The 18190-nt window shown below is 34.3% G+C and overlaps 1 protein-coding gene across 1 annotated transcript; it reads left to right on the forward strand.

The window, feature by feature from the left end:
- The first annotated feature begins 6888 nt into the window (after positions 1-6888).
- On the forward strand, positions 6889-15340 carry LOC111715035 (GTP-binding protein SAR1a). Its single transcript, XM_023490273.1, has 8 exons — positions 6889-6976; positions 8081-10391; positions 10794-10908; positions 12654-12696; positions 12929-13012; positions 13879-13985; positions 14944-15072; positions 15203-15340. Exons 2-8 carry the CDS (start codon positions 10313-10315, stop codon positions 15225-15227), a joined length of 582 nt encoding a protein of 193 aa, XP_023346041.1. The 5' UTR covers positions 6889-6976; positions 8081-10312; the 3' UTR covers positions 15228-15340.
- Positions 15341-18190: the final 2850 nt, after the last annotated feature.

An 18190-nucleotide genomic window follows, 5' to 3' on the forward strand; every position in this document is an offset into this window, starting at 1 on the left:
TGACGATGGTTCGAATCCGGAAATCGAAGCTGTTTCCTCAGCAAATGTCAGACATTGGAGCTTTCATCTTTGTTACCTGTATGATACCGTTCACCTACATTTGGGAGATTGCCTACATAACACCAGGTAGCTGTTTTCTTTAATGGATGTATTCGTGATTCTTGGAAATTTGGGAGAGGGGGGCATATTTTTTCACAAATACATTTTTTAAAATTCTTGTGATTTACTATTTTGGGGTTTTATTTTTTCATGAATGTATTCGTATATTTTTTCAGATTCTCATTTTTAAAATTTTTTTTACTTTTTAGGGTATTACTTGATCTTCGAACTTGTGATTTTTACTTTTTTAATGTTTAATTTGGTCCCCCAAAAATACTTTATTTCTCAATATAAATACCCACCCTTTGGGAAATATTTTTTCTAGAGAATTAGTTGAGTTAGTTAATACTCTATTTTATCTTCAGAACTATACTCTGATGAACCAATGAAGTGGTATCTTCACATGGTGGTCGGGTTCATCATCTTCTTCAACATCACCGGCAACTTCCTCGGGCTCTGGTTGGTCGAGACCTCCATAAGGTAACCAGGGAGATTAATCAGGACACTCCGTGACAATCGTTCTAGAGGAAGGGGAAAAAGGAAATATAAATAAGATTCAAACATATCTTGCGGAAAGTCGTTCTTGAGATATGTTGTTTAAAAAATCGTTAACCGTTTGCCCAACGCGTTTTTTCAGATAAAATGAAGGGGTATCCTATTTTGATTTGACATAGGATCGTCTTCCCCTTTGACTACTAGTTATTATAGTTCCGTCTGGAAATATTATATTGTTAACTTTAATGTTAGGCATATTAAAGTTCCGTCCGGATATATTATATTGTTAACTTGTATGTTTAGGCACATAGTTCCGTCTGGAAATATAATATTGTTAAGTTTTATGTTTAGGCACATAGTTCCGTCTGGAAATATTATATTGTTAAGTTTTATGTTAATTCACATTATAGTTCGGTCTGAATGAATGTATTCGTATATTTTTTCAGATTCTCATTTTTTAGTTTTTTTTACTTTTTAGCAGTGCTTAGGATTCATTTAATTTTGATGCGGATCCGGATCCTGGATCCGCACTGGAAAAAAATGGATCCGGATCCAGGTCATTTCTTTAAGATTTACCGAATTTTTTTAACGAAAAATAATTTTCAAATCTTTTTGTTTTTTTTTTTCGCTTGTTTTTATCATAAAACTTGATAAACCATTCAGAAATGAGGAAATTATTGTAATGTCTCTTTTTTCATAAGTTCTGAATTGGGGGTTTAGGAGCAAAAAAGTTTTTTTGCAGTTTTTGGTTGATATTTTACCCCTTGAATACGGATCCGTGGATCCGCATATTTTTGCGAGTCCGAATCCAGATAGCCAAAATCTTGCGGATCCAACGGATCCGGATCCTAAGCACAGCTTTTTAGAGTATTACTTGATTTTTGAGACTTTTTTAAATGTTTAATTTGATCCCCCAAAAATATTTCTCAATATAAACACCCACCTTAGGAAAATGGGTTTACTCAAGAAAATTAGTGAGTTAGTTAATACGTCATTTTTATCTTTAGAACTATACCCTTATGAACCAATGAAGTGGTATCTTCACATGGTGGTCGGGTTTATCATCTTCTTCAACATCACCGGCAACTTCCTCGGGCTCTGGTTGGTCGAGACCTCCATAAGGTAACCAGGGAGATTAATCAGGACGCTCCGTGACAATCGTTCTAAAGGAAGGGGAAAAAGGAAATATAAATAAGATTCAAACATATCTTGCGGAAAGTCGTTCTTGAGAAAGGTTGTTTGAAAAAATCATTAACAGTTTTCGCAATGTTTTTTTTTCTTCAGATAATTTAAAGGGGTATCATATTTTGATTTGACTTTAGGGTCGTCTACCCTTTTGACTACTAATTATTATTATAGTTTCGTCTGGAAATATTATATTGTTAACTTAAATGTTTATGTACATTATAGTTCCGTTCGGAATTATTATATTGTTAAGTTTTAAGTTTAGGCATATTATAGTTCCGTCAGGAAATATTATATTATATTGTTAAGTTTGAATGTTTAGGCATATTATAGTTCCATCTGGAAATATTATATTGTTAAGTTTGTATGTTTAGGCATATTATAGTTCCGTCAGGAAATATATATTGTTAAGTTTGTATGTTTAGGCATATTATAGTTCCATCTGGAAATGTTATATTGCTTAGTTTGTATGTTTAGGCATATTATAGTTCCGTCTGGAAATATTATAATNATTATATTCCTAGATAGATACTTCATTATATTCCTAAGTAGATACTTCATTATATTCCTAGATAGATACTTCATTATATTCCTAGTTTTATACTTCATTATATTTCTAGGCAGAAACTATATTATATTCCTAAGTAGATACTTGATTCTATTTCTAGATAGATTCTTCATTCTATTTCTAGGTAGATACTTGATTCTTTTTCTAGGTTGATTCTTCATTCTATTTCTAGATAGATACTTCATACTGTTCCAATTTAGATACTTCACTCTATTCCTATATAGTAACTTTATTATATTTTTAGATAGATTATTCATTCTATTTCATTCTATTCCTATTTAGATACTTCATTATATTCCTAGGTATATACTTCATTCTATTCCTATGTAGAAACTTTATTATATTTCTAGGTTGATACTTGATTATATTCCTAGATAGATACTTCATTATATTCCTAGATAGATACTTCATAATGTTCCTAGGTTGATACTTCATTATATTCCTAGATAGATACTTTATTATATTCCTAGATAGGTACTTCATTATATTCCTGGGTAGATACTTCATTATGTTCCTAGATAGATACTTCATTATATTCCTAGATAGATACTTCATTATATTCCTAGGTAGATATATTATATTTTTAGATAGATATTCCTTTTTATTTCTTGGTTTTTATTCTTCTTTCTAGAAATCAAAAGTTCAATGTAAAATTATATGTTAAGAGTTTGTTTAGAATTTTTTACAATTTTAAGTGTTTGGTATAATCCACAACTGTTCAAAAGCAAGCGATTATATGGTTTCACATTATTGATATTCTTGTATTGTGTGATGTGTTGTATTCAGGTTTACTGGATACTGGTTAGCTAGGAAAGAACGTGTATATTATGTTTCAACCTCTTTCCTGTTATTTACTCCTATTTTTATATTCCTAGATAGATACTTCATTATATTCCTAGATAGATACTTCATTATGTTCCTAGGTAGATACTTCATTATATTCCTAGATATCTATTATATTCCTAGATAGATACTTCACTATATTCCTAGATAGATACTTCATTATATTCCTAGATAGATACTTCATTATGTTCCTAGATAGATACTTCATTATATTCCTAGATAATACTTCATACTGTTCCTAGGTTGATACTTCATTATATTCCTGGAAATCAAAAGTTCAATGTAAAATTATATATTAAGAATTTTTTTTAAAAATTTTTTACAATTTTAAGTGTTTAGTATAATCCACAACTGTTGAAAAGCAATCGATTATATGGCTTCACATTATTGATATTTTTGTATTGTATGATGTGTTGTATTCATGTTTACTGGATACTGGTTAGCTAGGAAAGAACGTGTATACAATGTTTCAACCCCTTTCCTGTTATTTACTCCTATTTTTGGTCGATCCATTTTTCCCTTGGATTTATTCTTACGTATGTTCTTTTTGGTGACTTGTTAATTTTTTCTCTTTTCTTTTAACTGAATTTTACGTGGCTTTACTGCAGTCTGCACTGCATTGTACTTTACTGCACTGCACTGCACTGCACTGCACTGCACTGCACTGCACTGCACTGCACTGCACTGCACTGTTAGATATTATACTTGTTTAGGTTGGATGTGGCTAGGTGTACTCTACTGTACCTACTTCAACACTGTGTACTTGTTAACCATGGAGGGTGTATTCTCGGTTTTTGCTCTTCTCAAGTTCATATTTCCTCTCATCATGATTATGTCCGGGATGGATATGTCCTGGTCCCAGGTAAACAAATGTCCGGGTGGATATTTCTGGTCCCAGGAAACCAAATGTCCGGGATGGTTATTCCTAGTCCTAGGTAACCAAATGTCCAGGATGGATATTCCTAGTTCTAGGTGACCAAATGTCCAGGATGGATATTCCTAGTCCCATGTAACCAAATGTCCGGGATGTATATTCCTAGTCCTAGGTGACCAAATGTCCGAGATGGATATTCCTAGTCCTAGGTAAATAAACGTCCGGGATGGATATTCCTCGTCCCAGCTAACTAAATGTCCGGGATGGATATTCCTAGTCCTAGGTAACCAAATGTCCTGGATGGATATTCCTAGTCCTAGGTGACCAAATGTCCAGGATGGATATTCCTAGTCCCATGTAACCAAATGTCCGGGATGAATATTCCTAGTCCTAGGTAACCAAATGTTCAGGATGGATATTCCTAGTCCTAGGTGACCAAATGTCCGGGAAGGATATTCCTAGTCCTAGGTGACCAAATGTCCGGGAAGGATATTCCTAGTCCTAAGTAAATAAACGTCCGGGATGGATATTCCTCGTCCCAGCTAACCAAATGTCCGGGAAGGATATTCCTAGTCCCAGCTAACCAAATGTCCGGGATGGATATTCCTAGTCCCAGGTAACCAAATGTCCGGGATGTATATTCCTAGTCCTAGGTGACCAATTGTCCAGGATGGATATTCCTAGTTCTAGGTGACCAAATGTCCAGGATGGATATTCCTAGTCCCATGTAACCAAATGTCCGGGATGTATATTCCTAGTCCTAGGTGACCAAATGAGATATGTCCCGATAAAATAAAATGAAACAACCTAAAGATCATGTAAAATCATTCTAAAAATAATTAAAATGAAACATTACCTTGAAACAGGAGAGATACTAAATTAAAGATCGAAACAGGAGACTTAATATACAAAGATCATTAAGATTAGTTGTTTTAATTTTAACAAACATTAACAACAAAATATTAAATGATAATATAAAAATAATGATAACAATCTTAAGGAAATCGTATTTCTAAGGTTGCAATATTTTTCTGGAGTGTGCACGTGGCGGCCTTTCTTCTGGTCTCTGTTCTCCTCATTTACCATATCCGTCTAATCTGCCTTGGTTCCACAACTTTCGAGTCTAACAGGAACATATTCAAATTATTTTCTCGTTTTTCTTTCTAACTTTAAAGGGCTTATTTCAATAGGGGTATTTCTTATTCACAACTTAACCCTTTAAACCTCAAACTGAGAAAGATGTCGCCATAGATCATTTGCAGAGGAACTTCAATCGAAAATAAATCTTAAATAGTTTGAAGGGTACAGTTATTATCCGATATGCCACTCTATAAACAGAAGATCCCTTGAAATGATATCTTCATTTAAAAGAAAGGAAATAATAAACATTAATTTGTTTTAGCATTTAGTTCGGTTTTCCTACTTCCTGTTAAAATTAGTTTCCGAGAAGTATTTCAATTCCGAAAAATGTGTTTCCTTTCAATGCGTATTTCAAAAAAGAAAGGGTCCCTGGTTTGTTGAGCTAGCGAAAGGAGGGGTCCCTGGTTTGTTCAGCTAGGCGGGAGGGGTCCCTGGTTTGTTCAGCTAGCACAGGCAGGGGTCCCAGGTTTGTTAAAGTAGTGCAGAGATGGGTCCCTGGTTTGTTGAGCTAGCGCAGGGAGGGATTCCAGGTTTGTTAAGCTAGCGCAGGGAGGGGTCCCAGGTTTGTTAAGCTAGCGCAGGGAGGGGTCCCAGGTTTGTTAAGCTAGCGCAGGGAGGGGTCCCAGGTTTGTTAAGCTAGCGCAGGGAGGGGTCACTGGTTTGTTAAGCTAGCGCAGGGAGGGGTCCCAGGTTTGTTAAGCTAGCGCAGGGAGGGGTCACTGGTTTGTTAAGCTAGCGCAGGGAGGGGTCCCAGGTTTGTTAAGCTAGCGCAGGGAGGGGTCCCAGGTTTGTTAAAGTAGCGGAAGCAGGGGTCCCAGGTTTGCTAAAGTAGTGCAGAGATGGGTCCCTGGTTTGTTGAGCTAGCGCAGAGAGGGGTCACTGGTTTGTTAAGCTAGTGCAGGGAGGGGTCACTGGTTTGTTAAGCTAGCGGAGGGAGGGGTCACTGGTTTGTTAAGCTAGCGCAGGGAGGGGTCACTGGTTTGTTAAGCTAGCGGAGGGTGGGGTCCCAGGTTTGTTAAGCTTGCGGAGGGAGGGGTCCCAGGTTTGTTAAAGTAGTGCAGGGAGGGATCCCGGTTTTTTTTTTAAATAGCGCAGGGAGGGGTCCCCTGTCCCTGGTTTGTTAAAGTAGTGCAGAGAGGGGTCCCGGGTTTGTTTAAGAAGATCAAATATTTATCGAAAATTATAATTTTTTTCCGTTGATTTTCTTTATTGAAGGAATTTTTTTGGGGTATCACTGACTTGGAAAAATTAATCATTTTGAGAGAAAAAATATAGAATTTATGTGTAAAAAGTACCCTGATACTAATAAGGGATACACTTTCCTTGTATATTCTTTAAAATATATACCCAATATGTACATTTTTTCAAAAAAATGGATTTTTTACTTGCTCGGTATTTTTTACTTTTACAAATAGCTGAAATTAATCTCCGAATGTTTTTTTTGCTATTAATGGATTCGGACTTTGTCTTGATTTAAAAAATGTTTTTTATGCTTTTTTAATAATAACAGGGTTTTCTTAAAATTTACCAATTTTTTACTCTTCTCAAAAATAGCTTCCAGAATCTAAACTAGAGGATTATTTTGTGATAACAATTCTCCAGGAACTTATGAAGCGCGACATTGAAATATTTGTTGCGCAAATTTAAAGAAAACACGAATCCTTGAATTTGTTGATATGTAGAAACGTGAAATGCTACAACCTCGGCCTCAAGGAGAACTGGGTGGAGGTTCTCGGATCTAACTGGGCGCTCACTCTTATTTGGCCTCTAAGGTTGGTTAGATTTTATATTCCTTAAAGAGATTGAACGTAAATTTAGGTAGCCCTCCATTGTATAGGTATGTCGAATTCAGAACGGTGCCCTTTAATTCCTAAGCTGAGTGAGAATTCCTAAGATTTTCTCGTGTTTAATTAGCACGATTTCCTCAATTGTCTTTGCAGCTTAAATATGCAATTTTCAAGTCATTTTTAAAAAGATAGCATTATTAAAAATATAATTATTTAAAATAATTTTCAATTTTTTGCTTTTTTTCCCCTTATTTTTATCCTAAAACCATTTAGAAATGAGGAATTTATTATAATCTCCATTTTTTCAAAAGTTCAGATTTGGGTTTTAGGAGTAAAAAAGGTTTTTTTGCAGTTTTTGGTTGATATTTTACCCCTTGGATCCGGATCCGTGGATTTGCATATTTTTGCGGATCCGGATCCAGGACGCCAAAATCTTGCGGATCCAACGGATCCGGATCCTAAGCACTGCTTGAAAGCTTTGTATGNTATTTTCTCCCACACATCATTTATTTTACCCAATTAAGCTTTAAACCCCTTTAAAAAAATTTCTAACAACGATGTGGGGGGGGGATTTTTGAGGGAAATACACACCCCTCATGGAGTCTGTTTCGATAATCTTTGCTGACTGGTTTTCTCTTTCTTTTTTATGAATCTGTAATGCACAAAACTATTAAATTTTGAATACACAAAACAACATATCCTCCACTTGCAGTACACAAAATATGTATCCCGCAGAATTACCGAATGATTTCACAACGTAATTCCATATAATAAATCAAGAATAATTCCCAGCTATCTTTTTCGGTCGGTAAAGGCTGGACTTTATGTTCTCGTCTATTTTGCAAGCATTGAAAAAGAGCAATATACCCATAGAGAATAGAATATAAATTAGAGGGGAATTTGGAGAATCTCGGTATGAATTTTTTAGTCCCTTTCAGCCTGAAAGGGAGTTCAAAGTGTACAAATCATGTAAATGTTCACAAATTATATGCAGTAGAGTACATTAATACAGTAGTTCCCTACCCTACAGTGCCGCAACTCCTATTGTCTTGATATTACGATGTATTTTTACGTATTTCTATTGTTCAGTAAGTCGAAGTTACCCCACAACGGTGTAGAGTGGGACACTAATGAATCCTGGAAATTAGAAGCTCCGAAGAACAAATAGATTGATGTTTTGATGGAGTTATGGAAACATGGAGTCATGGAGTCATGGAGTCATGGAGTCGTGGAGTCATGGAATCATGGAATCATGGAATCATGGAGTCATGGAGTCATGGATAGAAAGAATCCAAGAAATAAGATAAGAAAAAAGTAAAATACCAATGCCAATTTAAATATTTTGATCTCAAACTATAATTTTAGAAATGCTCAAAGCGGCAATCTTGTTAGATTTAATATTTAATAATGTCTAGTCAATAGTGAACTACTTTAAGTTGTCAGATCTAATATAAATTTGTCAAAGCTAAGTTTTCCAAAAATTATTTTGAAATGTAAAAAAGAATTAGTCTGTTTATCTGTCTCCAAAACTAGTTAATATTTAATATTGCTATTTCTGTAAATTTCAAGTAAGAGTTCGCTTAACTTAAAGGGACCCTAGACGTAATTAAAAAATCCCCCTCAACTAATGGATTGGCGAGTCCGATTCACAACGGTACTATTTTAGCCTCCATCTTAGTATCAATGAGGGAGGTTTAGTCGTGGATCTTAATTTTGAACATTTTACTTCAATGCATCCTTTATCAGATAAAGGTTTTGAGTCGTACAATACAACTATTTAAATCCTGATACTACTTTAAAACGAAAAGAAACCGGAAAGAAATAATCCTTTAAATTATAATTAAGAAAATAATGTCAAATACCCCTTAATCCTTCTTCACTTCTCTCCTCCTCCAACTATCCACCTCCCCCCCTCCCCCTTCTCACTTTATCCTAGTTAGCGCATTAAATGGCTTCCTTTGAATATTTTCCTGTTCTCCACGTACTCAATAACCTTTACAGATGAAGTGCGTACACAAACTAGTTTTACGCTTTAGCTTGACATGATAACAATTATTTTGCCAAATTAGACTCACCGAGCTTAGAATGAGAGAAATGTGAATAAATCTTCAGCTTATTCTTAAAGTAATACTTGTAATTTTCAAAGAATTTGTTCACTAACTCTAGTCATTATATGTTTAGTTATTGTAGACGTTTAATTGTTTTGTCATACTGACTAAAACACCTGATCTCTATCTTTTAAATTGTAGTCTATTATTATAATTACTATTGTTGTTTTTTAATTACATTACTGTCATCTTTAATTATCTGTTTTGTGACTTGTAAACCATGTCTATAGATAAGAGAACTTTCCAAATTTATTAGGTTTTAATAATGAACAATAATCCAATATTTATTTGTACTTGTAGTGGATTTTGAGCTGGGAACTTTTGTGTCGGATAATGTATAACGATAATCCTGATTGTTTTATCTCGATATCTAAATAAGACACTTTCAATTTGTACGCAGAATATGTTGATCTTGGTTTTTTGATTATCCACACTTTCTTGAACGCAAAATTAACTTTCTAATTAGCTGTTCTTTTCCCCAGATGAGACTCCACGGGATATCGAATAAAAATTAGATTAATCTGTAAATTTACAACATCTCGAGACCAACGCTTGATCTCGATATCCACAATAGAGGAGTTCCCAGCTTAGAGCTGAGAATTTTTGAATGGGATATCCCTAATTCCGATGTTTTAATTAATCTGGAGATTTATTTAATTTCGAGATTAAGAAATAGAATGGATCAAGCATTAATCCCGACATCCACCATTCATAAGTTCCCAGCTCTGGTCCCTTAACTCCATTATTGGGATTTGTGCTCAAGTATAATGTTGTACTTAACCCAACAGTTATAAAAGAGTTATTGTGTTTACTTCCTGAAGATTAAAGAGTACTTAACCTAAGAGTTTTAGTGTACTTTTTTCTTAACCTAAGGTTAATAGTGTACTTAATCTAAGGGTTAAAATGAACTTTACGTAAGGTTAAGAGGTAACTTAATCTAAAGGTTGGGTGAATAACTAAGAGTTGAAATGTACTTACCTTCAGATGTACAATATTAAAATGATTATTTAAGTCCAAAAGTTGTACGACTTTTACAAAAGTGTACTTTTTGCTAGGCTCTTCTCTTACATGTTGTTAAATGTTTGTTCTATTTGCGCCTAATTCAATTAATGACACACTTTATCATTTTGTGCTCAAAAAATATGTTATTTATAATTTGTAAAAATTAATTTCAGATTTATTTTCTTTTGAATTAAAGTGTTAGCGTCTAAAAATGTTTCTTTGGGATTGGTTCACCGGTGCTCTTGGATACTTGGGTCTTTGGAAGAAGTCGGGGAAACTTCTCTTCTTAGGTTAGTCTTGCTACATCATTTTGATATTTTTTCATAATATTTCACCTTTTTTGAACCTCTTTTTGTTAATGGCAAAATTTTTGTTTTTATGATGAGAAATCCTGTCATTGTTGAATACTTTATCAGCTTAAAAATTTAGTTTTTCGTAAAGTTTAAAGCTAAACTGTACCCACTACCCATGAAACTTATATCTGATCCAAAATGGGAAGATATTCTCTTTTTTATGTTTAATTCTGATAATTCTGGTTGTGGTCCTTAAATTGTCTTTATAAAGCAAAGAACTTGCTGAAAAATCTGAAAAAGTATTATTGTTAAAGATGTTTTTCCTAATGCTTTTGAAATGCCCCCCCCCCCCATCCTCGTACTATTTAGAATATATATATAATCTGAATACCTTAATAGGGTTGGATAATGCTGGTAAAACTACTCTTCTCCACATGTTGAAAGATGATAGGATGGCTCAACACGTTCCTACCCTTCATCCTACCTCAGAGGAACTCTCTATAGACAGAATTAGGTTAGTTGAACTCTTGATATAGTTAGACCTGTGGAAACTCTTTAGACAGAATTAGGTTAGTTAGAAGTCTTGATATAGTTAGACCTGAGGAAACTCTATTGACAGAATTAGGTTAGTTAGATCTTTTGATATAGTTAGATAGACAGAATTAGGGTAGTAAGAACTCTTGATATAGTTAGACCTGTTAAAACTATTTTGACAGAATTAGGTTAGTTAGAAGTCTTGATATAGTTAGACCTCTGGGAACTCTTTAGACAGAATTAGGTTAGTTAGAAGTTTTAAAATTCAGTGATGGTGATGGACCAAACCTCTGTAGAGTAAAAAAGTAGATGTTAGTTCCACATTTATTGAAAATATATTTCGGTCTGGGTTGACCCTCGTCAGTTCTAACGATATAATAACCATCAAAATCGATTAAAAAAATAAAAAATGTAAAAATCACAAGAATATAAACAAACAAAAAGATTATTCAAAATAAAAATTTGGGCTGTCAAATGGACATAAGTCAGTTAGAAGTCTTGATATTGTTAGACCTGTGGGAACTCTATAGACAGAATTAGGTTAGTGTTAGAACTCTTGATATAGTTAGACGTGCGGGAACACTTTAGACAGGATTAGGTTAGTTAGAACTTTTGATAATGGATAGACAAAATTAGGTTAGTTAGAACTCTTTATATAGTTAGACCTGCGGGAACACTTTAAACAGAATTAGGTTAGTTAGAACTCTTTATATAGTTAGACCTGCGGGAACACTTAAGACAGAATTAGGTTAGTTAGAACTCTTGATATAGTCAAAGCTGTGGAAACTAGGTTAGTTAGAACACTTGATATAGTTAGACCTGTGGGAACTCTATAGACAGAATTAGTTTAGTTAGGACTCTTGATATAGTTATACCTATGGGAACTCTATAGACAGAATTAGTTTAGCTAGAACTCTTATAGTTAGACCTGCGGGAACTTTATAGACAGATTGGTTAGTTAGAACTCTTAAAGTTAGACCTGCGGGAACTTTATAGACAGATTGGTTAGTTAGAACTCTTATAGTTAGACCTGCGGGAACTCTAAAGACAGAATTAGGTTAGTTAGAACTTTAATATAGATAGACCTCTTGATATAGTTCAAACAGTTTAATCTCGCTATAGACAGAATTAGGTTTGTTAGAACTCTTTAAGTTGAAACTTTTTATAAAGAATAAGATTATTTGGAATTTTTCATGGACAAAATATGATTATTTGGAACTCTTAAGTCTTAATACATAAAAAGATTATACAGATTTATTTAAAGACGGAACAAGAGTATTTTGAACTGTTTATAAAGATTACGATAACTTGGAACTCTTTATACAGATTATGATTATTTGTAACGAATACAGAAAAAAGATTATCAGGAACTATTATAGACTGAAAAAGATTATTTGGAACTTCTACTGAACAGAATTCAGTATGTTGTTATTTTTATGGAAAGAACTAGACTGTAGACAGTAGACAGTAGACGGTAGACAGTAGACAGTAGACAGTAGACAGTAGACAGTAGACAGTAGACAGTAGACAGTAGACAGTAGACGGTAGACGGTAGAGGGTAGACAGGGTAGACAGGGTAGACAGGGTAGACAGGGTAGACAGGGTAGACAGGGTAGACAGGGTAGACATGAATAGACAAGTTGGAACTCGTTGTTCAGACTGCTTTCAGAATTAGTGTGTAACAGAAAACTGTTTTTATTCCAATCATAATTATACTATTTTTAGGTTTACAACCTTTGACTTGGGTGGCCATCACCAAGCAAGAAGGGTAGGTTACTTTCTAATTTGGAGGATTAGGATCCGTTTGTCTTAGGACTGAATTAAGATTTTAATCCATCTTTTCTCAGGACGAATGCAGATTTTTTTTTACGAAACAAATCCCGAGATCAGGACCCCTTTTTTTACAAAACTGATACGAATAGACTTTTTTCATAATATAGGCTCAGGTTCTGGATCAACTTCGAAAAAGGAACATAGAATTAACGTGATCTATTGTTAAGGTTTGGAAAGATTATTTCCCCGCTGTGGACGCGATCGTGTTCCTGGTAGACAGCTGTGACCGAGCCAGGTTCGGGGAGAGTAAGGTAAACTAACTATTTTCTTTACCTCCCCCCTGCCCCCTCCCCCCCTTTATTATGAAACAAATATTTTCCTTAATACCTCCGAATGATATATACTTTGGAGAAAAAACTCAGCGGGAGCGGTTGAACGAGCGGTTGAGATCTAACCTAGACTCTTTGCAGCTCAGAATAAGAAATGCCCCTTTTTTCTCAAATATACAATTTGTTCAACTGCTTAATCGCACTTTTTCCTTCAAATTTTCAACAAATGAAATATAAATTGTCTTTATAAAGCAAAGAACTTGCTGAAAAATCTGAAAACCGTTAAAAGCATAAAAGTTGCTGAGAAATCTTTAAACAGACGGTTGAAAGCAAAAAATTCCTAAAAATCTAAAAACGAGCGGTTGAAATTAAAAAGTTGCTGAAAAATCTGAAAACCAGCGGTAAAAAGCAAGAAACGTTATTCAAGAAATATTATATTTTTAGCTGTTGAAAGGTAAAAAGTTGCTGAGAAATTTTTTAACCAACGGTTGAAATCAAAAAAGTTCCTAAAAATCTGAAAACCAGCGGTTGAAAGCAAAAACGTTATTCAAGACAAGTTATATTTCATTTGTTTCATTTTGTGAATGAACAAGTGGATGAGAGGATGAATAAGTGGATGAGAGGATGAATAGGTGGATGAGTGAATGAATAAGTGGATGAGTGAATGAGTTAAAGGATTAGTAAATAAAGGAGAGGATGAAATAATGAGTAATAGTGACTGAATGAATGAGTTGATAAGTTGATGAATTGAGTCTATGAACTGTTGAGCGTATGATTTGTTGAACTGATAATAAATGATTAATTGAAAAATGTTCAAATTCATGAATTACAAAATGTCTAATGTTAAGGTGGAGTTAGATTCTCTTCTAACAGATGAACAGCTGGCGAACTGTCCTGTTGTCATCCTAGGGAACAAGATTGACCGGCCTGGAGCAGCTGGGGAGGACGAGCTCAGGTACAGATTTAAAGGGACATGTCGTTGTAATGAGATGTCTTGGCATAAAGGGACATTTCCGTTGTATCAAGAATTGTGATTTTTGAGAAATTAGAGAGACCACGTTATTTTTGCATTTATTTCTTGGCGTGACAAATTTGTATTTTGCTTACCGCGATTTTGGTGTCATTTCAGATATTCTCACAAGTCACAATAAAGATTATAAAGATTGATTCTGGCGTCATTTCAGATATTCTCACAATTAAGATTGTTAAGATTGATTTTTTGAAAATAGTATGCCTCGGAATTTTAAAGCTAATATTTAGGGGCTAAATGAAATCGGACACATCATTTAATTACTTTTTAAGAGATTTTTGTTGACATTTGATTTAAGTTTGACCGGAAATTCTTTTTTCTATTTTTTTGGTTGTCTTCAAAAACACCAATAGAAGATTTTTTAACTTCAAAGGAGTTTTATCGAAAAAAAGTTTATTTGGAAAAATCTGTATTTTTGCCTCTGCAATCTGCATTCAACTACCCAGTTTTTTTATTTATACTGATGCTAGCATAAAGAGACAGGCGTTAGAAAACGGTATTGGCAATAAGAGGGATAATTGCACGATAATAAAAGGCTCTAAAGAAAAATCAGAGGTTTATACAAAACCAAGTACTAAGCTCTGCCCCCTCATCTTTATTTATACATTGCTGGGAACTTTAGAATGGTGGATATCGGAATTAATGCTTGATCCACTCTTTTTCTCAATCTCGATATTAGATAATGCTTGTTATCCTCTTGTTATTAATCTCCAGATTAATTAACTGATCAGGATTAAGGATATCCCATTCTTAAGTTTTCAGCTCATGACTAAGAACTTGAAAATACTTGAAAGCAGATTTACATCTACTATTGTTCCCGTGTTTCCTCTTTTTTTTGTTAAAGACGATATTTTGCCGCATCAATATATAATTTGATATTTAGGCAAATATTCGGTCTGTACGGACAGACTACAGGAAAAGGGAATGTTCCACGAAGTGAACTGCATGGGCGCCCTCTTGAACTTTTTATGTGTTCGGTTCTCAAGAGGCAGGGATATGGCGAGGGATTCAGGTAAAAGATGCCCCTCCCCCACATCTTCGTCTTTTCAATATACCCTCCAAACCTTCTCACATTCTTACTCCTGTCATCAAATTCTTCCTCTTGCATCATATTCCTTTCTAATTAAAGGCGATTTGTTCAGGTGGATTTCCCAGTATCTGGATTAATCCGTGTAACTGATGCTAAAATCTTCCGACAACACCTGCACCGAGATCAACAGCTGACATCATCCGGAGATATCTGTGGGACTAAATTTCAGCTGTATTTATACAGACTCGGGTCAAACAAATTTAATTTTAAATCAATTTAAATCAATCTTGAATTCTTCTTTACATCAATTGTGATACTTTTCATACCCTGTGAATTGGTTTGAAGGAGAAGGGGGGGGGGGGTTCAAAATTTCGGGAGTTTTATCGTTGAAATTGTTGCATTGTGATTATGTATTTTGTATTTACGACAAAAATATTAAATAAAAATAGAAATATTAAATTTTTATAATTGCCAATAATCCTTGTAGGGACTGGAAACGTAATTTCTAGTGACCTTCCATGCAAAGCTTGCAATGTTCTATTCACAACTGTACCCACTACCCATGAAACTTATATCTGATCCAAAATGGGAAGATATTCTCGTTTTTATGTTTTTTATGTTTAATTCTGATAATTCTGGTTGTGGTCCTGCAGTAGAATGCGCAGGGATTACTTTTGTAGAAAACTCACAAAATTTTTCGTAACTAAGTCATGTTAAAACTTTAAACTGTTTATAAAAAACTAAATTTATCGATTGCCATCTGGTGGACTAGGCTTGGTACTTGAATATCTCTTTTTACCAAGGATGTATAATATTATACATATACATAATACAAACTTGCTTATGACAGACTGCGAAAATACGATTCAGCTGATGATTACGGAATTCATAATCGGTTTAAAGGTTTTGTTGGGTATTTGGAGAAACGGCTTTCCGGAGCCTCCTAATTTGCAGAATGATTCGCAGAATGGCCTCTAGCCATTCAAAATCGTCACCGAGCCTCATGCTACGTCTACCAGGCTCTTAACTCTGTATTTACGTCCAGTAATCCGATATCCAATAACAATTATTTGACTTTTATATCCATCAAAAGCCTTCTTTTAAATCTCTTAAGATCTCATTAAGTTTTTAATGGTACAAAAACAATTTGTATCAAAAATTCTACTTTAATTGAGGATAAGACTTCTAATTATATTTTTCTAAATTTCACAAATTCCTAAACTTCTGCATAACTATTGTAGCTTTATATGCAGACAGATAAATTTTTTTTCGTTTCATAAGAGAATCCATAGATAAATAAATAAACATAGGTAGCTTATGTACGCAAAATCACCAAGAATTGTTCAGTCCGCGAACTCAAACTTATAGGGGTCAAAGTGTAAAATAACTCCGGGAATAGAATTATTTGAACAACAATATTTCACTGAGCAATATATCATATTGACGAGAACTGAAGAAGGACTAAACTAACTTAAATTTCTCTCTACAGAACTCATGTACACCACAAGTACTCAATGACATAAGAACAGAAAATGTTCACAACCGACCTAGGTAATCTATGTAATAGGAAGATCTTTAAAACATCTCTGTACATTTAGATCTTTCAAGATGAAAAATGTCGTCTTATGCGCAATCTATCTTTACCTATGGGAGAATCATGTACAAATCTAACTACACTACCACCACTTCACAAAACATTATAGTTTTTGCAAAATACTTGAATAATGAAATAAAGTTAAAGTTTTTTTAAAAAAATTATGTTTTGTAAACTGGTGGTAGTCTGGTTACAGAGCTGCCAACAAAGGATTAGACTTCAGAGTCGATTGTACCAAATTTACACTGTCTCCTGATATTTTTGATTCCCTGCAACTGCAACTGTAAAATTGCACTTTTTATCTCGTCAGGAGTTTATCTCGTTAGGAGTTTGTCATGTCAGGAGTGTGTCTTGTCAGGAGTTTGTCTTGTCAGGAGTTTGTCTTGTCAGAAGTTTGTCTTTCAGGAGTTTGTCATGACACCTTCGTAGATGATACACCTGAAATGCAAGACGCGAAGGAAGGAAGGCACACTGGTTCTCCCGAGTTCCCAATGAAAATTTGAGGTGAATCGGCCTAGGTGATCATGAGTAAGGATCGGACATAAACACAGAGATAACTTCTTTGTAGTTTTGCCTTTACAAAAGCATAATCTATTATATTTGTTTAAAATTAGTTTACAACCAATTTTAGAGGAGCTATAATGTCACAAGGTCGTGCCAGTAATTTCACATACACTTATATTCTCCATCTGTCTAACGAAGTGCGTCATCGTTGAACCTTGGTTTGCAGAGAGAGAAACGATCTCTTTATATCCTCCAATACTAATCATTCCTTGAACAGGATGGGGACAGAGAACACTACTACTCCAGTAGTATTTGGTAAACTACTTCATTTATTCTTACCACCGTTTGTCCAACATTACCGACCCATCATTCCCCCGGGATGTTAATTAAGTTACTTAGAGTCCATTGGGACAATTACGTAAGATAAACCAACCGCTTTAGGAAGTTTTCGTAAAAAATGTTATCTAAAAAAACTAAAAAGCCGATAAAATTTCCTCGACCAATGTTGTCTACAAGATTCATTAAGATTTAAAATTCGGTGATGGTGATGGACCAACCCTATGTAGATTTTAAAAAGTAGATGCTAGTTCCACATTTATTGAGAATTGGGAATTGTTGTCCTTGTCATGTTTAATATTATGTTGATTATAGTTTTTATTATCGTTTTTTACTCTGGATATGGGCCGGGATCCTAAAAATTTGTGCCCATTTCTAACACTCAGTGTTAGAAATGGACCAAGTGTTAGTTTTGGAACTAATATCCCCTGAAGTTGCAAAAATGCATAAGATTCATTAACATCAGCTTAGGTTGATGGGTTTGGAAAGTACAAACAACTTAATTTTCGCCTTTAATTGATTTTGGAAAAATCTTTATGAAAATCCTTGAAATTGATCCAAATAGTTCTCTTTTACCAAAAATGTAAAGCTAACGCTTTCCTGGACTCCCTGGACGAAACAGCCAAACATTCCTGAACTTTCCTGTAAAGTAGTCGTAAATAATTA

The sequence above is a fragment of the Eurytemora carolleeae genome, unplaced genomic scaffold, assembly GCF_000591075.1.
Source record: "Eurytemora carolleeae unplaced genomic scaffold, Eaff_2.0 scaffold1696, whole genome shotgun sequence".
In the NCBI taxonomy this organism is placed as follows: domain Eukaryota; kingdom Metazoa; phylum Arthropoda; class Copepoda; order Calanoida; family Temoridae; genus Eurytemora; species Eurytemora carolleeae.

Bases quoted from the DNA above. Each gene is read 5' to 3' on its own strand.
- LOC111715035 (XM_023490273.1), top strand. From the start codon at position 10,313: ATGTTTCTTTGGGATTGGTTCACCGGTGCTCTTGGATACTTGGGTCTT. The intron at 12,697-12,928 runs GTAGGTTACTTT...TCTATTGTTAAG, and splicing joins GCCATCACCAAGCAAGAAGG to GTTTGGAAAGATTATTTCCC. The intron at 13,986-14,943 runs GTACAGATTTAA...TTTGATATTTAG, and splicing joins GCTGGGGAGGACGAGCTCAG to GCAAATATTCGGTCTGTACG.